The sequence below is a fragment of the Hypanus sabinus genome, chromosome 14, assembly GCF_030144855.1.
Source record: "Hypanus sabinus isolate sHypSab1 chromosome 14, sHypSab1.hap1, whole genome shotgun sequence".
Lineage (NCBI taxonomy): Eukaryota > Metazoa > Chordata > Chondrichthyes > Myliobatiformes > Dasyatidae > Hypanus > Hypanus sabinus.
In genome coordinates, this window is record NC_082719.1 from 83,609,326 (window position 1) to 83,631,620 (window position 22,295).

Below are 22,295 nucleotides of genomic sequence, written 5' to 3' on the forward strand. Positions count from 1 at the left end.
TCATATTTCTTTAAGATTCTTTTTCTAACTTTGTAATCTCTTTTTCCAATTGATCTATTTCTATCATATATTCCTTCTTAATTTTAGAAGTATAACTTATTATCTGACCTCTCAAATATGCCCTCATTGCTTCCCACAATATGAATTTATCATCAACTGAATGTGAATTTGTATCCAAAAAGAAATGAATCTGCTTTTTCATAAGATCACAAAAATCTTGACGTTTTAGTAACATTGAATTAAATCTCCATCTATAAATTGATTCCTCTTTATCTGTCATTATCAAGGGAGAATGATCTGACAATATTCTTGCTTTATATTCCACATTTTTCACTCTATCTTGAATATTCATTGATAATAGGAAAAAATCTATCCTTGAATATGTTTTATGTCTATTTGAATAAAATGAGTAATCTCTTTCTTTTGGATTAATTCTTCTCCATATATCAATCAAGTTTAAATCTTTCATCAATGATAGAGCTAATTTTACTACTTTTGATTTTGTGACCCCAACCACCTTTGTTGATCTATCTAAAACTGGATCTAGACAAAAGTTAAAATCTCTACCTATTAATATTTTGTCATGTGCGTTAGCCAAATTCAAAAAGACCTCTTGTAAAAATATTACATCATTTTCATTTGGTGCATAAATATTCATAAGAGTCCATAGTTCCGAAAAAATTTGACAATGTATAATTACATATCTCCCCGCCGAATCAATTAATACGTTTTGTATTTTAATTGGTAATTCTTTATTAACCAAAATTGCAACTCCTCTCGCCTTTGAATTAAATGAAGCTGCAATAACATTTCCAACCCAGTCTCTTTTTAATTTCTGATGTTCTTTGTCTGTTAAAAATGTTTCTTGTAAAAAAAAAGCTATATCTATTTTCATTTTTTTAATGTATGTTAGAATTCTTTTTCTTTTTACCGGTCCATTAAGCCCATTAACATTAAAACTTAAAAAATTCAGTAAATTAGTCATTATTTTTAATTATGTTACTCCAAGCTATAATAATACCTAATCTTTCAACTTTCGTGGTATCTTGGAAAATCTTTTTAAAATTCTCCATGTTGCTATGTGTGTCCCCACCAATCATCCAGGCAGAAAGATAGAAGAAAAATAGAGTATAAAGAAAAAAACAAAATAACCCCCTACTAATGTTGTGAAAAAAAAGGAACACAACATTACCCCCCTCTATATAAAAAAGAAGAAAAAAATACTATACTCAATTATTATTTCTGAAATTTTGCTTTTCTCCCCTGTATCATCCTTAAATGTCCATCACTTCCATTCACTGTCTCTATCTTCATCTTTAATCCATCACACTTGGAAGTCTCTATGTATAATTAGCGAATGGGTGGAAGTTTTAGTGCGAACTCCTCCGCTTCTCAATAATTGTTAAAAAATCTTCTTTTTCCCTCCTCCAAAAAAATTATCAACGTTGCAGGGTGAAGCATTATGAATTTATAACCCTTTTCCCATAAGACATTTTTCGCTGGGTTAAATTCCTTCTTTCTCTTCAAAAGGTTATAACTTTTATCAGGATAAAAAAGAACTGCCTTCCCTGCTATCATCAATGGCCCGTTTCTCTTTTTGGCACGTTGGGCAGCCGCCTTCAGGATCTTTTCTTTATCTTGGTATCTTAAGCATCTTATCAAAATTGATTGTGGATTTTGATCAGCTTGAGATCTTGGCCTTAAGGCTCTATGAGCCCTTTTGATCTCAATTAGAGTATCTTCTTCCATTTCCAATTTTTCAGGGATCCATTTTTGAAAAAAAATTATTGGATCTTCTCCTTCTACATTTTCTTTAAGTCCAACAATTTTAATATTGTTTCGTCTACTAAAATTTTCAAGCTTATCAATTTTTTCCATATTGTTTTCTTTCTAATGTCCAGGCAGTAGTATCATCTTCCATTTTATTCATTCTTTAAACTATGTCTTCCGTTGTAGTTTCCAAATCTATAATTCTCTTTTCCATTTTATCCTGTCTTTTTGTCATTTTATTAAACATCATCTCCATATTTGTCATTTGATTACTTTTAATGCGTTTAATTTTTCTAATTTACGCATTATTTGCCTCAACGTCTTTTCCATATTTCCAGAAAGACTTTTGCCTCTATCTTCGTCTGATTTTTCCAGAGAATCTGACTCTCTCTCAGATTCACTTTCACTTTCAGTTTCAGTCGTAACTGGGATGTGTAGTTCTGGTTGCTCCCGTTTGCGCATGCTCCTTCCTTCACGCTTGCGCAGTACTCGTTGATCTTTTCCTTTAGAAATGGTCGATGTCGCCGCAGTTTACTGTTCTGTATCGCCGGCGGTATCATGTACCTGAGCCCGCTGTTCTTTGGCAGAAGTGGGCCTTGATTCTGTTCCAACTTGCGTTGCTTTCACGGTAGTAGTTTTCTTCATCTTCTGTTTGTGAGGCATAACTTGAAACAATCCAGAGTAGTTTATAAGTAACTTTTAGAAAGTATTGACTAACTTTTCTGCATTTAGACATTAATTAATTAATTAATTTTTAAAACGGGAGAGCTGGGATCCAGCGTCTTGATCCTACATCATCACGTGACGTCCCCCCGCCTTGTACAATTTTAACATTACATGCCAACTCCTATGCTCAATGCTCTGATTTATAAAGGGGAGCATACCAAAAGCTTTCTTCACCACCCTATCCATATGAGATTCCATCTTCAGGGAACTATGCACCATTATTGCTATATCACTCTGTTCTACTGCATTCCTCAATGCCCTACCATATACCATGTAAGTACTATTTTGAGTAGTCCTACCAAAATTTAGCACCTCACACTTATCAGCATTAAACACCATCCTCCATCTTTAAGACCACTCTTCTAACTGGCCTAAATATCTCCGCAAGCTTTGAAAACCTACTTCATTATCCACAATGCATACTTAGTATCATCTGCATACTTACTAATCCAATTTACCACCCCATCATCCAGATCATTAACGTATATGACAAACAACATTGGACCCAGTACAGATCCCTGAGGCACACCACTAGTCACCGGCCTCCAACCAGATAAACAGTTATCCACCACTACTCTCTGGCATCTCCCATCCAGCCACTGTTGAATCCATTTTACTACTTCAATATTGGAATCTAATGATTGAACTTTCCTAACCAACCTTCTGTGTGGAAACTTGTCAAAGGCCTTACTGAAGTCCAACATCTACTGCTTTACCCTCGTCAACTTTCCTAGTAACCTCTTCAAAAAAATTCGGTAAGATATGTCAAACATGACCTTTCATGCACAAATCCATGTTGACTGTTCCTAATCAGACCCTGTCTATCCAGATAATTATATATACCATTTCTAAGAATACTTTCCATTAATTTACCGACCACCGATGTTAAACTTACAGGCTGATAATTGCTAGGTTTACTCTTGGAAACCTTTTTAAACCCTTTTTATCCCTGTTATAGTGGTGGGAAAATGGGGTGATGGTGGATGTCCAGGAAATGTGGTTGAGGCAGCATGGTAGTAGGGAAACCCTGTTCTTGGAGGAAGGTCATCTCAGATGTTCTGGAACGCAAAGCATCATCTTGAAAGTAGATATGATGCAGACGCAGGAACTGATAAAAGGCAATGGCATTTTTGTTTTTAAAAAGTGTCAGGGTGAGAAGTGTAGTCAAAATATCTGAGATTCAGTAGGTTTACGTTTATAAAAGATATCAGTGGAGACAGAGAGAGACAGATCAAGAAAAGGGAAAGAAATCAGAGATGTGCCAAGTACATTTGAGAGCAGGGTGGAAGTTGTAGGCGAAGATGATGAAACTGATGAACTCAGTATGGGTGCATGAAGCAGCACCAATGCAGTCATCAATGTAGCACAGAAACAGTTCAGGAATAGGCTTGGAACATGGACTGTTCCACATAACTATTGTCCTATGAAACTTCCCGAAAATCCCATTTACAAGTCTTGTGCTACTGTCTGGCAATACATTGAAGTTTTATTTAAAAAAAAAGAATATAATATCGTGGATTTCTCTAGAAGCTCTAATGCACAAATTAAATGGATATAAAAATAGTATCAATGGATCAAACCATTGTTTAAACCGAATCCTCAGACGATCTCAAATACACTGTCTCACTTACAGCCCAGCAAAGAATGTGTGTGAAATGCTATGAATATTTTATTCGTTATATACAATTACAGTATAGACATTCCATTTATATTCACCATTTGAAACTACAATTGTGGTCCGGTGCCTGATGTGAATGCCTAATTTCAAGTTCAAATTCATTATCATCTGGACTATGATGCACCCCACAAACAGTACACAAAACAAAATATTACCACAAATATGTTAATAGAGTACAATTCAAGATGCATGCAGTGAATAGCAACTTCAGAATTAAATGCTTTGGGAGATTCCATGTGAAATTACAAAGTACATGGCAGTTACCCAGAAGACCCGACAGGTTCCCATATTACTATATTAACAACACCCATGGGAAGAGATGAGAAAGCAACATGTTAAATATCTTTATACCATTTAAGGGGTGTCCAAATAGACCATTAATTATCATGATTAAGCACACAGAACAGAACAGTACAGTACACCAAAGGGCAGGAACAGGCCCTTCATCCCACAATATCTGTGCTGAGCATGATGCCAAACTATACCAATTCCTTATGCCTGCATGAGATCCATATACCCAGCTAGAAGATTCTTAAATGCCACCATCATATCAACTTCCAGAACAACGCTAGCAACACGTCCCAGGCATCTACCATTACTCTAAAACAGGGGTGTCAAACTCATTTTAGGTCACAGGCCGGATTGAGCAAAATGCAGCTTCATGCGGGCCGGATCAATCGGACGCGTGCGAACGCAGCTTTCGTTGCCTCCATTTTTTCAGCCTGCTCTCATGTGTCTCAGTCTCTGCTATAACTACAAAGTGTTTTATTTTACAAATTCCGTTTCTTATGAAGAAGACTGCCGAGCAAGACTGCCGAATAAACACTAAAAACCCTGAAAACCTGGTACCTGAATAAACTCAGCATTAGCCATATCATACGCCATAGGCACTTCGATTACTGGGGCCAGCTTTAATAGTAATTAGATATTATCTCGCGGGCCAAAGATAATTCCACCGCGGGCCAAATTTGGCCCGCGGGCCTCGAGTTTGACATATATGCTCTAAAACAAAAACTTGCCCCACACATTCCCTGAATACCATCTCCCTTTCACCTTAAAGCCCTCTTCCCTGGGTTAAAGACAACTGGCCAACTACTTTATCTAGACTTCTGAAATTTTATTTTTAAAACATTTTTTAATTGAATTTTCAAATAGGTTACAGAAAGAAAAAAGAAAATCATCAACCCTTCCTCCCTCCCCCTAACACATCCTGAAATTTTAATAAACTTCCATCAGGGCATGCCACAACTTCTGACACATCATAGAGAAACAACCCATGTTTATCCAACTTCTCCTTATAGCTAATGTCCTCTACTCCAGGCAGTATCCTGACAACCCTCTTCCTCTACAAGGCCTCTTCATCTTTCCTGTGATGGGACAAACAGAACTCCAAGTGTGGGCTAACCATGAGTTTTATACAACAGCAGCATGTCTTCCTGACCCATAAATTGCATGCTCCTAGCAATGAATGTTAGCATGCCATATGCCTTCCTTACAACCCTATCTAATTGTGTATCTACTCAGGATAATATGGACTTGGGCCCCAAGTTGAATATCTATTTTCTTAATTAACCAAAGCTGACAATGGAAATTCCTAATTTTCAAAGAGCACAGGAAACAAAAGTTCATATTTTCAAAAAGCCAGTTTTCTCAATAAATCTCAGCACTGACATGTGAGCCTCTCACACAGCCAAAGGCAATGCCTCAGAATCGTTTCAAGTTTGAAACCATGCCCAATGATAAAGCATTGCCTAATGATGTAAAGTTTGCAACCAAATCGTGCACGCAGTGGAACTCTTAAACTTAAGAATTCTCAACTTTTTTCTCTCTAAATCACAAAAAACCACTGATCACACTTGTAGTTTATATACTTATTAAACCAGAAACTGACAAATTGATGGTTTAGTGGGAAAGGAATTTCAAACAGGATTGAGCATAGAACAGGCCTTACAGCCCTTGATGTTGTGCTGACCTTTTCACCACCACCATGTTCAATCTAGGAATGTATGGGGTGTCCCAGGAGGGGCAGCACCTCTGGTGAAAGGGCTTGCCGTGCCTCACCCCTCAGGACAGCTCATCCACCTTTGGTCCACACCTGACACTCAGCTCTCACCTGTGGCTTCAAACAGTTGCTTGTATGGGACAGCGGACAGACCCTGGAATACCACTTCAAATAGGCAGGTTAAACCAGGTGAGGCTTGCCTCAAAAGCCAATGACACAGGCATATGCCTATCCTTGCATGCAAAATCAGTTCTGGTGCACTGGGCTGATGAGATCACCGGTGTGATCCAAACGCCGGGCAGGTGGTTCTGCAGCGCTCCGAGCAGAGCCAAGGGCCCAGCGAGGCATGGAAGACATCAAGGCCATCCACTGCAACCATGGAGATCTCCAGTTGTGAAGATCACTCTTACCACTGGAATAGAGCTTCTAAAGTAAAGAGAGTGGAACTGCCCCAGTGGCTTCCCCCACTTTAACAGCTTTCCTGCACAGGCTCCTCGTCATCATCGGGATAGATAGAAATTTAACTCGTCCCTCTATTTTTCTTTTGTGCATGTACCCAGATTGGTGCCAGTGTTAAAACTCAGCTTACGGCAAAACTTCATTTTTACATTATCATTGATATTATAAGGGGCCTTTGACCTGGCAATATCAAGTTAATTCATTAAAGACTACCCAAGATGGAGACTGGAAAGGTATGAGCATTTTGGTATATAGATGGACCAACAAATTATTAGATGCACATCAGAGCAGCCCATCATTGTACTATTATTAAATCTAAAGCACTACATACAGAAAGTAACTCATTTCTATTCATAGAAGGACTTGGGGTAGCTTAATCAAAATTCATATTAAGGGTGGGGTGGGAGGAAAGAAATAAACAGATTGATTACCTTTATTGTAGCAAGTCATTTCAAGACAATGCAACAGTATCAAGCAGAAGGCAATCTGACAATAAGAAATGAAGGACGTTGGGAAAATTAAAAACAAAAGGGAGAGGACTTAAGGCTAAGAAAGCCAGAAGTATATTGGTGGCATGATTAAAAAACAATTAAACAAGGGGAATTCAGCAAGACGAGAAGAATAGCTGAGTTATTTGAAAATAGGGATGCAAGTCTTGAAATGATCAAACTGATGGCCACTGGCAGAGTCGACAGTGTACACCACGATCGATGCCGCTATGCTCCATGGTATCCAGGCAACCATGTAACTCTCTAATTTGTTGCAACATTGTACTGTTTCACTGACGAGGTTCTCTTCAGACTACAAAATCTTGTAAATGCAACAAAATAGGGTTCTAACAATGTAATTCTTCATAGGATTTGTAGACTCGCAGGGGTCCTTACCATTAACCAAGGGGGTCGTGGACCCCAGGTTGGGAACCCCTGCTTAAAGAGAGACCAGATTGTAATGGAAGACAATGGTACTGGCGGCATGGAGTAAGGGGAGGAAGTAAAATTTAAAAGAGAGAGAGAAAACAAAATCAAACTTACAGGTATTCCTTTTCCTTTGTATTTCTTGATATCATCGTCAGTAATAGATGAAGGAACAACAAAGAACTGTGGAAGTCTGCATATTAAAAAAAAGCAGATTTTGAAAATACTAGATCCAGTCACTGAATAACAAACTTGATGAATTTTATTGATGATCCTTCTGTTCATTATGTTAAAAATATGCCAAGTTGGAAGTTCAACCCGATGATATCACATCGTCCTAAAATAAAGTCAGATGATTGCACAGCATGTTATAACCATAGCACTTCTCAATTAACCATTTAAACTCTGCACTCTTCCTTTTTTTTTTATAAAGATTATCCTTTTCACCTTCCTCTGAGCTTCCCACAATTTCTGCTTTGATGGGGGAAGATGTCAATACTTTAAATTTAATGCAAAACCATTGCTCTCAATGTCAGCAATCCATTCAAGAAATGCTGGCAATTACTTAATGACAAGCTCTAATTATCCTTGATGTGTGAACTTACCTTCAAAATTTGCAGTTATCCTGATGGGCGACCTTCATTTTAGCCAAATGCAATTACTGTTTTGTAGTTGTTACTTCTTGACCATTCACATTAACACCCAAAGTTTGACTGTGTCTGTCAGATCTCTACCATTTCTGTGGAATTCTATTGCCTTCAAGCTTCATCATTCTTCTTCTATCCAAGGTTCTAACTGCTGCAAGGTCACCATGGTCTTGACATTTGACAAAAATAGTGATATCTAAAACTTGATAAGTTATTTTAAGCAGTGGGTCAACAAGTATTTATGTGGATTAATTTATTAACGAGTATTTATGAATGATATGTGTCGTTTGCATCAAATCAGCGAGAATTGTGCTGGGCAGTCCACAAGTGTCTGGCACCAACACAGCATGCCCACAACTCATTAACCCCTAACTGCAAGTCTTTGGGAATGTGGAGGAAGCTGGAGCACCTGGAGGAAACACATACAGTCACGGGGAGGATGGTATAGATCATGCCAACTTATGCTATCGTACCACTCAAATTTTTATTCCATCTGTCTGCCACAGCTAGTGCAGGGCTCATAACTAAATAAGGAGAAAATGCAGATGAGGAAAAGTGTACATGTTGTAATTTCAGCTGTCATTTTTTAAAAAAAAAACTAAAAGTCTACTTCAGCAAGTCTTTTTAAGTTATATAATAACATAACATGTTGATGACTTTGCACTGATTTCAAAATACTAGGAAATCACGGACTGCTTTGGCATATGTTTGGGACATAAAATTACAAGTTTATTTTTGCATATCATGCATTTAGCTACCATATTTAAAGATTTAGAAATACTACCTTGAAAGAGTCCAAAATGCCTAATTCAGGCAGCAAAGGAAACAAATTACATATCCCAGTATGAAAACTAATGACAAAACAATACTTGCACAAAAGATCAAGTATTGAAGGCAGAGCAGATAGGAGTGACATAGTAATGTAGTGGTTAGCTCAACACTTTACAGTACAAGCGACCCAGGTTCAATTCCAGCCGCTGCCTGCAAGGAGTTTGTAGGTTCTCCCCATGCATGTGTGGGTTTCCTCTGGCTGTGCTGGTTTCCTCCCACAGTCCAAAGATGCTCCAGTTATAGGTTAATTAATTGGTCATTGTAAACAGTCCCATGATTAAGCTAGGATTAGATCAGTGGATTGCTGGGTGGGACTATATCAGCACTGTATCTCAATAAAACATGAAAGGCAATGAATCTGAAAAGTTAACCAGACAGGGAGGGTCCTTCACGAAAGATGCTGCCTACTTGAGGCACCTCCTTTTGAAGGTGTCCTCAATGATAAGGAAGCTAATGTCCATGATAGAGCTTCTTCAGCCTTTTTTTGATCCGGTCCCATACTGAATAATTTTAAATAATTCCTTTCATTATTTCAGTCCCTTTAGGTACCATTAATTTAGTACTAAGAAATTTCTATATCAAAGAACTGGTCTGGCATAGGCTACCCCAATGGGGTGTTTATTGATGAAGGAACTCACCTTATACTAGTTAACATGCATCACTTACAGCAATTTATCTCCCCAATTCTGGGACCTTGCTGTGTATTAACTGGTTATAGCATTTCTCCGTGCATATGCAGACTGCTTCAAAACCACTTTATTCTCCAAGCAGCATTTTTAAAATTGACAGGAAAGATACTTAATACATATCTTTAATTATATCTTCCACATTGCACCCTCTTACTTTGGATGTGGACCATTTTCTTTAGCACAGGATTTAAAGTAAGAGGGCATTTTGATACATTGTGTTTTACTTGGAGAGGTAAAAAGATAGTCAAATTTTCTTACTGCATTCCTAGTTAAAAGAATTATTTGGTTAAAAGTACATCATCTAACTGCTGAATACTCACCGAGTGCAGATGTGGTAATTTTCGTTAATGGAAATTACTCTGTTGCTCAGTAGACCCCCAGTCCGATCCAGTTCTACTTTCCAGTCAACTTTGGTTTCAAACATTACAGTTGGTGGTTCTTCTTCAGCTCCAGGACCAACTGGCAGAAAGAATAATTAACCTCTTGTACTTCTGACAATTAAATACTGCTCATCACTTTCCTTTTAATTGTTCTATATAACTCGGACACAACACAAGAACTGATGATATGAAATACTTTTCCAAAAAGTTACAACTTAAATTTCAACAGGATCAAAGAAATAATGGGCTAACGAGGGAAAAAACTGCTTTAATAATTGCAAAACTATTAGAATAGGCAAAGGCAGGAAAGTCTATGAAGATAAGGTGGCTACATGAAGCTGTTAATAACTGAGTAACAACTTCATCACAACTTCAAAGCAAATCTCCTCTGGCATTCAGGGTTGTCAGTCTGCATACATACATCCAAAGATTAATACTTTTTGTTCTCAAATATACACACATATTCATGAGATTAAAACCTTCCTCTTGCACTTTCAGGATTACTTATTGCATATTTTTTCTTTGGTTCCATGTGCAACACCTTATTTATAGACTTTGATCAATACATACTTCTTACACCAGCCTTCACGCGCGCCAGTTAAGGAGTGAGTAAAATCAATCAATTGAAATAGATACTATAAAGCTGAATAACAGTTAAGTAATTTGATTGCCTATTCAGTATGTATGCTACAAAAATCTTATTTTCTTTTCCATTACTTTGGCCCAAGCACACCATATAATTAAAATTAGACACAAGTGAGGTTTGAAAGGTATGAGAACATAAGGCTGAGTGAGGACAATGAACGTATGCAAGCTAGCTCTTCCTTCAACCCTTTCTTATATGGGCTATCTCCTTTCCAACTTTCAGTTCAGATGTAGGGTCTCATGCTTCCTGACCTGCTGAAATCCTCCAGCATTTTAATTCCCAAGCTAGCCGTTGTTTACCCAAGAAATCTGCAGGTCACAACGCTGGAGAATCTGGGTGTATAGTCTGCTACATACCACACAGTACAGGTCCTGCCCAGTTTATGAACACCCAACAAACACACGAGCAAGTGTTTGGGAGACCAGTGCGATGGATTTGTCATAGGCAGAGAGGTAGTTGGCACTTTCTCTCATGAAGGAATCTCCATTTTCCATTGCATTTCTGATTTGTGAACTATTTGGGTCACAAACAATTAATAGGAACACAGCCCTGCTTTAAAACACATGCCAATAGAAAATTGGAGCCATACAAGAATGTTGCTTAAATCTCAGGATTCCATTTGGATTTAAAGTACTGGCCTAGTACTATCTGGATCAAAGGAGAATTAATAATACAGTCTAAGAGTGTAAGATTGGGAACACCTTGCACCAGAGAATGCCCAAAGATGATCAAATGGAAGCTTTAAAAAAATTCTAATAGTCTGAATAACCGTCAATATTCTTCAAAAGAGAGTTGGCAGGATAATTGTCCACCCTGCCTGCACCTCAATCGTCAACCTTCCTGCAGCTGCAGCAAAACTGATTAGTGGGACAGTACAGGGATCTATGCTTGGCCCACACATTGGCCAAGGGGACTATCTATCATAAGACCAAATGCACTAATGACACTTGTACATACCCCGTGGGTATCTTGAGACTGTCACATGACCATGACGTAATTGAGTCTCTGCTGAGCATGATGTAATGGTCTTGTGATGGTGGAGTCATGTAATTTCCCACCATTGAGAGGTCATGTGATAGCCTGTTTCAACAGGTATAAAACGGGAAAGCCTTGCTGTAATGCAGGTCAGTTCATGGTTTAATTCGTCAGTGACTCCGTTATGCTGCATATTCGTTTCATGACGCAGTTTTGTTTTAAAGTGGAGTTTTACTTTCTGTTGTAATTCTCAAAGGTTATTGCCGGCAGTTTCGCTAAGCATTGCCAGTTGTGATTTGGTATCTACCTTTGCAACTCAATCTGAGAGTGAAGATTTATTGAAGTGCAGGAGACCTGAAGGATTGAGTAAAGTTGGTATCGTCATCGGTAATATAGGATCGACCTTATTGAATCCTCATTCAGAAGGGATAGTAACCTGCATTCGAGATAGTCCCTGCTATAAGAGCAGAAAGGGCTGGAGCAGGGTTATTTGCCAAGGAAAGGTCAGTACCTTTAAGCCGCCTTATTTCCTTCATCACAAATCCTTTGGGCAGGAATATTTTGGCTGGGATCAGCAGTAATGTCACATCGTTGAGGAATTTGTTACTTCAGGAAAGTCTCTCCTAATTGACTGTATAAATCATTTGGACTTTTTTTTGTCACTTTGTCAATACCTCTTCCCATTGATGCTGTCTGGCCTGCTGAGTTCTGCCAGCATTTTGTGTTTTTTATGGATTTTTGCATTTATCACTTTAAGAACTGTGTTCGCATTTATCGCTTTAAGAACTGTTCGAGTTGCCATATAGCAGTTAACTTCCAGTTAAGTTAGTTGTTTGTTTACTTTTGGTTTTTTATTGAGTTGTGTTTAATAAACGTTTTATTTGTTTATAAAAAAAGTCTCAATTCTATACTCATTGATGCCGAACCATAACACACTAGATGGGATTGAAAACAGGCAAGAGGACGTAGAGCCTTCAGGGGGATTAAAAAAACAATTGAATACTAAGAATAGATGCAATATCATGTGGGGGAAAAAAATGAAGTTAGTTACTTTGGTGCATACAAAGGGAGTCAGAGATCAAATAGATCAGGCTTGTATTCGGGTTTCCAGTTATTATAACTCGAAATTCTTACAACTCAGCAGACCACATATAATAAGCTGTCTAGAAGCAAGGGTCACAGTATTGTGGTATTGAATACAACACTTAGGAGAGGTGCTTTAAGAAGAATTTACACACAGAGACACAGAATTCTTTATCATCTCAATGAGCCTTCACTACCCTATCAAGTTCATTTGATATGATGGGTTCTTAACCTCACAATCTACCTTTTTATGATCTTACACCTCAATGTTTACTTGCACTGTATTTTCGGTAGTTGTCACATTTTATTCTGCATTGTTACTGTTTTACTTTGTTTTAGCTCATTGCATTGTATAATAATTTGACCAGTATGAACAATGTGCAAGATGAGCTTCCTGGTACATGTGACAATATTAAAATAATTCAGATTCAAAACTGATAAATAGATTCAGATATATATTTAGACATCTCTAGATTCCCTTAATAAATAGTCTTACACCACCAAGGTCATGATCTCTTTTCACTGCTGCCATCAGGAAGGTGGTCCAAGAGCCTCAGGACTCACACCACCAGGTTCAAGAACAGTTACTAACCCTCAACCATAAGGCTCTTGAACCAAAGGGGATACCTTCACACAACTTCGCTTACCCCATCACTGAAATATTTCCACAATCTATGGACTCACACTCAAGGCCCCTTCATCTCATATTCATGATACATTGCTAATTTATTAATTCTTTCTTTGCTGTATTTACACAGCTTGCTGTCTTTGTTCACTGGTGCAATCTTTCATTCACTCTATTATGGATTTACTGAGTATGCCCGCAAGGAAATGAATCTCAGGGTTGGACATGGTGACATACATGTACTTTGATAATAAATTTACTTTGAACTTTGAAATGGGTAGGTCAGTAGGTCAGTCATGGTTTTAAATGAAGAACACAATAGGCTCAAAAAGGGCCAAATGGCCTTTTTCCCCTCCCATTTCTTATTTAATTGGAGGTCTCCAACCCAATTCCTTACTGCCAGTGACTTCTAAGTCAAGCGCTGCTATTAATAACACGCTACATCATTTTAAAATATCCCTAATTTTGAAGATAATTTATACTGTTTAACTTACAGCAAAATATTAATATAAATTTAGTGAAAGTACATTATGTTTCTGTAGAAACATAGAAAACCTAAGCACAATACGGGCCTTTGGCCCACAATGCTGTGCCAAACATGTACTTAATTTAGAAATTACCTAGAGTTATCACAGCCCTCTATTTTGCTAGGCTGCATGTACCTATCCAAGAGTCTCTTAAAAGACCCTATCGTATCTGCCTCCATCGCCATTTTCCATTGCTGGCAGCCCATTCCACGCACTCACTACACTTTGCCTAAAAAAAAAACTTGCCCCTGACATCTCCTCAGTACCCACTTCCAAGCACCTTAAAACTGTGCCCTCTTGTGTCAGCCATTTCAGCCCTGGGAAAAAGCCTCTGACTATTCACATGATCAAAGCCTCTCATCATCTTATACAACTCTATCAGCTCACCTCTCATCCTCCGTCACTCCAAGGAGAAAAGGCAGAGTTCACTCAACTTGTTTTCATAAGGTATGCTCCCCAATTCAGGTAACATCTTTTGTATATTACCTCTGCACAATAGTTTCCACATTCTTCCTGTAGTGAGGTGATCAGAACTGAGCACAGTACTCCAACTGCGATCAGACAAGGGTCCTATAAAACTGTAACGTTACCTCTTGGCTCTTGAACTCAATCCCACGGTTGATGAAGGACAATGCACCATAAGCCTTCTTAACTACAAAGTCAACCTGCACAGCATCTTTGAGTGTCATCTGGACTCTGACCCCAAGGTCCCACTGATCCTCCGCACTGCCAAGAATCTTAACATTAATACTATATTCTGCCATCATTGGCCTACCAAAATGAACCACCTCACACTTATCTGGGTTGAACTCCATCTGCCACTTCTCAGCCCAGTTTTGCATGCTATCAATGTCCCGCTGTACTTGGACAGCCCTCCACACTATCCACAACACCTCAACCTTGAGTCATCAGCAAATTTCCAAACCCATCCCTCCACTTCCTCATCCAGGTCATTTATAAACACCACAAGGAGATGGGGTCCCAGAACAGATCACTGAGGCACCCCACTGGTCACTGACCTCCACACAGAATATGAACTGTCTACAACCACTCTATGCCCTTTGTGGGCAAGCCAATTCTGAATCCACAAAGCAAGGTCCCCTAGGATCCCACGCTTCCTAACTTTCTCAATAAGCCTTGCATGGGGGAACCTTATTAAATGCCTTGCTGAAATTCATAGACACTACATCTACAACTCTACCTTCATCAATGTGTTTAGTTACATCTTCAAAAAAAATTCAATCTGGCTCGTAAGGCACAACCTGCCTTTGATAAAGCCATGTTGACTCTTCCCAATCATATTGTGCACCTCCAAATGATCATAAATTCTGCCTCTCAGGATCTTCTCCATCAACTTACCAAACACTGGAGTAAGACTCACTGGTCTATAATTTCCTGGGCTATCTTTTGCTTCTTTTCATGAATAAGGGAACAACATCTGCAACCCTCCAATCCTCCGAACCTTTCCCATCTCCATTGATGATCAAAAATCATTGCCAGAGGATCAGTAATTTTCTCCTTTGCCTCCCACAGTAGCCTGGGGTGTATCTTGTCCGGACCTGGTGATTTATCCAACTTGATGCTTTCCAAAAACTCCAGAACATCCTCTTTCTTAATGTCTATATGCTCAAGCTTTTCAGTCTGCTGTAAGTCATTTCTACAATCACCAAGTTCCTTTTCCGTAGTGAATACTGAAGCAAATATTCATTACCTCCGCTACATCCTCAGGTTCCATACACATTTTTCCACGGTCACATTTGTTTGGTCCTATTCTCTCACGTCTTATCCTCTTGCTCTTCACATACTTGTAGAATGCCTATACTGCTCTCCAAGGCCTTCTCATGGTCCCTTCTGGCTCTGCTAATTTCATTCTTAAGCTCCTTCCTGCTGGCCTCAATTTTCTAGATCTCTATCATTACCTAGTTTTTTTGAACCTTTTGTAAACTTTTCTTCTTGACTAGAAGTTCAACAGCCTTTGTAAGCCAGGAAAAAAGGAAAATAAAAACTTAAACTAAACTTAGTTTTATAAAGAAGGTCACCAAATCCACTCAAATGAAAAATATGTAGGGCAAACAGATTGTAGCTCCCTTAGAAACTGTCACCAACCTCAGAGTGTGATGCAGCCAAATCTTGAGGTACATATATTTAACTATACTTTTGCCAGACAATGATGAGTATATTTTACTCTATTTCTGAAGTTTTTATTTAGATTTGTTGCTTAAACAAGGTGCAACTGTCACTTGAAGGATTAGTGTTCTGATGTGTCGAATTACCTTCCAGATAGAACATTAAATGGTATAACATGGGATGAGACCCTTCGGCCCACAATATCTGTGCCAACCATAATCTAAACTAATCCTATTTGTCTGAAGTTGGTGTGTATCCCTCCAGGCCCTGCCCATCTCGATGCCTCTTGCTCCTCTTCCTTCGGCAGCACACCACCGCCTCTTCCTCTGCTACCTGCCGCTCTGTAAAAATACAACTAACCTCATAGAATAGTACAAGACTGAAAGCACAGAGAATAGAAAATGTTCCGTTTATCATATTTTGTTAATGTAAAGAGGGAGACAATTATGTTTTAGTCTTTAACTTAAAGCTCTAGTTTCTGCTACCTTTCTTCCAAATGTCATATTTCTTGCATCAACCTAATAAAGATAGGGGAATGCAAGTAATACTCTAACACGCTGCACCAAAATCAAGATTTCAGCACTATTAAAACACAAGACTCAGAATTCCAATTGGGTATTGAACTTTTTGCCTGATATTGGAGGGGAGCCCAGATTCTTTCAAAATTCAGCTTTTCTCTAAATTTTAAGATTTTATCATGTCGCTTTAGGTTTCCACACCCGAAGCAAACATTCATTTTTTGTCCATGGCACTGAATTATCTCTGCCCTAGTTTTGTCAGCAAAGTTGCTGTCATTACTTGTACTCATATTAAGATGATGTTTATAAAAATGAAAAGTGATCTGTCTCAGCATGTCTAGCTGCAGCTTCCAGACTGGGACCGTGGATAATTTTAAAACTGCATCAAGCTGCTCCCCACAGTCAAAAGGACATGGTAAAGTAAATACAGCATAGCCTAAAATACGCCAGAGCACTTTCACTTAAACTAGTTCAATCTATTATATTATGTAAAAATAGAGGAAAGGAAGGATTTATGAGGCATTACCTTTAAGACCACCTGTTGTGCCAACATAGGAGAAAGCAAACAAACATTTTAAAGAAGTTGGATTCAAACAATGGTGAACTATCCCTCGGATCAACTGAAAGATAAAAAACAAAGGTATCTGCAGTCAGTATACGAAATTTTATTGACTCAGGGTGGGATGATGGAGGAAAGGGCAGGAAGGTCAAAGACAAGGATGAATTATATATTCTTATCAATTCCCAAGTCTGAAAGACTGACAATCAAATATTAAGTTACTGAATTTATTCCTTTAAACAAAAGCTATAAGCAAAAATAGTTCTCACAAATGACCAATTTTTCATCTTTGAAAAAGAAAAAAAAGATTTTGCTGTTTACAAATAATTCTCCACGACCTCCTTTGGCCCCAGCTCCCCGGCAAACAGCAAAATCCAAGTTCTCCCAGACTGGCCCAGAGAATCCTTCAATAACTCATCAATTGATAATTCTCCACCTCTATGGGATATCACCTTTAGCCTTCCTTGGCACAAATGATACAAGCACCTAATTGCCCATTTCTCCTTGGAACAACGCAGACATTCATTTGGTGTTCCTTAATATTCTTTCTGCTCTGCAACATGCACTACACAAACACATCAACAAACGTGACTTGCACATGTTCTGTGAGAAATTAGGAAATCTAAATGAGGTAAAGATGCTACTGACTTGCAGTACTGTGCAAAAGTCTTAGGCACCCTAGAATCCTTAAATATATATTTTGATTTAGATGTTTATTTTTTGTCTTTTGCACTAGTGTCAATAGAAATGAACAAACTTTTAGATTTCCAAACATTAACTTTTAAATTTTTTTGGAAAGTTGAAGAATTTTTTTTTTGCATTTTATTAAAGGAAGTAACCACTTCTCAAATAAAAAAAAATTACTTTGTAAGTATATAAACAAGTGCATGATTAAACAAAATACCAAACAGGTGCTAATGATTAATCATAAAATGAGTTGAATGAACTAAACTGATTAGCTGAAACAGAAATGGGTGAAGAATGGATCAACCTGGTTGAAGGCCAACCAAACTAAAAGGTGAGGGTGTGACAGTTTAACCTTCAAATCATCAATTCTTACATCATAGCAAGAGTGAGTATAGCAACAAGACACAAGGTGGTCATCCTACATCAGCAATGTTTCTCCCAAGAAGAAATTTTGTGGCAGATAGGAGTTTCAAGATGTGTTGCCCAAGCTCTTCTGAAGCAGCACAAAGAAATGGGCAAGATTCAGGAACAGAAATATAGTGGTTGGCCATGGAAACTGAGTGCGGCAGACAAGAGATACATCAAAATGAGGTCCCTTCTAAATCAGAAGTCCAGCACTACTATCAGCTCTGAACTCACAGAAACTACTGGAACCCAAATACATCCATCTATAGCCTGGAGAAATCTTGTCAAAAGTAGCCTTCATGGAAAAGTTGCTACCAAAAAGTCAATCCTCTGAAGAGGAAACAAAGATCCAAGATTCACCTGTACAAAAAAAAAGGCAAGGTCTGGGGTGCAGAACAACGGCAGCAAGTGCTCTAGACTTGCGAATCGAAACTTGAAAAAGCAGGCAGCTTGTCCGCAGAAGAGCTGGGTAGTGCAATGTGGATGAGTGCTCCCAGCCAATAGTGAAGCACAGTGGAGTTACCCTGCAAGTTTGGGGCTGCTTTACTGCAAATGGAGTTGGTGATCTGGTCAGAATTAATAGAATCCTCAATGCAGAGAAGATCAAGCAGATTCTGTTCCTCCACACAATACCACCAAGGAGACGTCTGATTGGTCCCAACTTCATTCTGCAGCATGGACAATGATCTCAAACACATGGCCAAGGTCATAAAGAACTACCTTCAGCAAGAACAGGGAGTTCTACAACAGATGGCATGGCTTTCACAGAGCTCTGATCTTAACATTAAAGCCATCTAGATTAACTGGAGAGACAGAAGCAAGCAAGACAGTCATAGTCTGCAGAAGAATTGTGGAAAGGTCACCAAGATGCTTGAAACAACAAAACAAACCAATTTTTTTTTAAACTATGTACCCAAGAGAAGTGGTGCAGTTTTAAAGGCAAAGGGTGGTCACAGCAAATACTGATTTGATTTAGCTTTTTTAAAAAAAAACTATTTACTGCTATTTAGCAATTTTTTTTGATATGCCAAAACTAAGTATGAAATCAAATATAAAAATAAAAGGGGGAGGGTTAACGTTGCTTGTGCATGGGAGGGGAGGCAGGCGAATTCGGGGTTGATGAAGGGTCATGGCCCAAAACGTCGAATGTTTACTCCTTTCCATAAATGCTGCCTGGTCTGCCGAGTTCCTCCAGTATTGTGTTGCTTCACTTTACATAATTTCTTTACACAGGCCTAGAACTTGCACAGTTCTAAGTGGACTCACTTCCATATCATTATAATAATAATGATGTTTTAATGAAGGAAAAAAATACTGCAGAGCTCATTTCTAGATGAGCAGAGTTGAAATGCAGGAAGGAAAACATAGAAACCACAGGACCAGAGAGAGTCTGCAGTTATTTATACTGGTATCTCTTATTTCGATGCATCAACGCATTTCATAGAAGCATTGTCAGAAATAATTTAGGACCAAGCCACATCAAGAAAAAGTAGGTCAAGTCACTGGAGATTTGGTTTCAAACGGAGTGTGCTAGAGATGAGTGGAATAGAGTGGAAAGGTTTGGGTTATATATTCTGGAGTTTATGATCCAGACAGCTAGGCTGCAAAAAAATGAGATTTCTAGCATATGAAGCCGAGGAGAATAAGTGGAGATTTGATAGACATGTATAAAATTTTGAGGGATCTAGACAGGGTAAATGCAGGCAAGGTTTTTCACTGATGTTGAGTGAGACTACAACTGGAGGTCATAGGCTAAGGGTATAAGATGAAGCATTTAAGGGGAACGTGAGGGGAATTTCTTCAGAGGGTGTTGAGGGTGGATTGAGCTGCCAGTGGAAGTGCTGGATTTGGGTTTGATTTCAACATTTAAGAGAAGTTTGGATAAATATATGGATGGGTGGGGTATGAGGGCCATGGTCCGGGTACGGGTCGCAGAGAGGGAGCTTTACGCAGGTCGAGGAGAGCTTAAAAAGGAGCATTTCGTGGGGCTTATCGCATTAGCGGTGGACCAATCGATTTGCGATCCATTAGGAGCAAATAAAAGTAAAGCAGGGTCAAAGCAGAGCGGCCATTGTGTGAGAGGACCAATGTAGGAGCAGGAACTCGAGGCTTTGGCTCAAGAGGCTTCGGCGAGGAGGCAGAGGCAGGTACGGCTTTTGCAGTGGTTGGATGAAAAGTCACTACATTACAGCTAATTATATAAAGTAGCGATGATGCAGGATCAGGTGATGTGCCATAGCTGCATGATGTGGGAGCTGGTGGACCCCTTCTAGTTCCTGGTGACCACATCTGCAGCAAGTGTTGGCTGCTCGAGGAACTCGGGCTCAAAGCTGATGACCTGAAATCTGAGCTTCAAACACTGTGGCACAGTGTGGGCCCAGCACTGACCCCCGTGGCACACCGCTCACTTCTGTTTGTCAACCAGAGCAACACCCATATTCCCAACTCTCTGCTTTCTATTAATCAACTTTCTATTACTTAACCAATCTTAGCCCAAGGGAGGGGGTGGAAAGAGTTACCTGGATTCTCTGTTCCAGGAGGTAGTCACACCCATTCGATTAGCTGCCTCAAATTTGGTCTGTGGTCAGGGACAAGAGGGCATGACTGAGAGTGAGGCAGGTAGTGGGATCCAAGAGACAGAGCTGGAGGAGCCTCAGCCCTTGAGCTTGGCCAACAGGTCTGAGATTCTTGCTCCCTGTGTGGATAACAGTGGGGGTTACAGCAAGGATGAGCAACCTAACTGTGGCACTGTAGTTCAGGCAATTCACGAGGGGGGAGAGAAGAGAAATGTACAGATAATTGGGGACAGTATAGTCGGGGGATAGACAGAGTTCTCTGTCACAAGGATAGAGCATCCCGAAGGCCATGTTGCCCATCTGGTGTCTGGGTCTGGGTCACCTTATATGACCTGCAGAGGAATTTGCAGTGGGAGGGGAAAGATCCAGTGGTCGTGGTCCACGTTGTTACCAACAACATAGAAAGAGGTTCTGCCGAGGGGATTTGAGCAGCTAGGGACCAATTTAAAAAGCAGAACCAAAAAAAGGGTGTATTCTCTGAATTACTACCCGAGCCATGTGCAAATTGGCAGAGGGTCTAGAACAGGGGTGGGCAAACTTTTTGACTTGTGGGCCACAAAGGGTTCTAAAATTTGACAGGGAGGCCGGACCAGGAGCAGATGGACGGAGTGTTTTGGTAATACACCTCATAAGAGAAAATAAAATATCATGGGATATGTAGAAAACATGTGCTTTAATTTCAATTGAAAATGAACAAATGCATTACAACAAAATATCTGTCTTTGAAGTCCCATGGTATTTAGCTATTTATTGAATGACTTTTAAAACACTGAAAATTCTGTTATCCTTCAAGATATTATCATCATCACTCTCCTCCTGACTGTCTTTATTTCAAAAATGGTAGGAGATGCAGGTCTACTTGTCCTGCTCCTTCTTACTCAATTGTCCCGTGCCAAAACTCAACAACGACCAGCACAAGGACAGAACAGTGACAGCGCGCCAGTATGCGGAGCGTGTTATTTGATCTGGAGTGCATTTTTTATTTTGAGAACTTACGTGCACCTGCGCACTACTCATGTCCATCACTTAACAGAAATGACATGTAACATGTAAGGCTTATTGAAAAAAATATTTTCAAATGCATTTTTTTACATAACACAACGAAGAAACTTATTTTTAATTTCAGTGGGAACAGTGTTGTTGGTCTCCCTTTTTAGCCAGCGCATCAAAGTCTGGATTTTGTTTTGTTGTGGCGATTCTCAGAATGGATCTGAGGTGTTGGTCAGTTAACTTGGATCTGTGGCTGGCTTTGTTGATGTTCATGACGCTGAACGCCTGTTCACACAAATAGGTCGAGCCGAACAAAGAGTAAAGCGCAAATGTGGAGTAATACGCTGCACCTCAACAAAGGTCAACGTATATAGAGTGCGTCATCTATTGGGAAAACGCCAGAATTGCGGGGAAAAAATGTTAACAAGGTTTATTAATATAATTTCATCAAGTTCTGCGGGCCGGATTAAAAAGCTTAACG

The 22,295-nt window shown here is 39.2% G+C and overlaps 1 protein-coding gene across 2 annotated transcripts in view; it reads right to left on the bottom strand.

Annotated features, from left to right (window-relative positions):
- mtmr12 (myotubularin related protein 12) overlaps nucleotides 1-22,295 on the bottom strand; it is a 103,688-nt gene that overhangs the window by 31,231 nt on the left and 50,162 nt on the right. For both annotated transcript variants that reach the window (XM_059989573.1, XM_059989572.1), the window contains exons 6-8: nucleotides 17,124-17,217; nucleotides 10,037-10,175; nucleotides 7,667-7,742 (exon numbers count right to left, since the gene is read on the bottom strand). In XM_059989573.1, coding sequence (XP_059845556.1) covers nucleotides 7,667-7,742; nucleotides 10,037-10,175; nucleotides 17,124-17,217 — 309 coding nt within the window. The remainder of the gene's footprint in view (nucleotides 1-7,666; nucleotides 7,743-10,036; nucleotides 10,176-17,123; nucleotides 17,218-22,295) is intronic.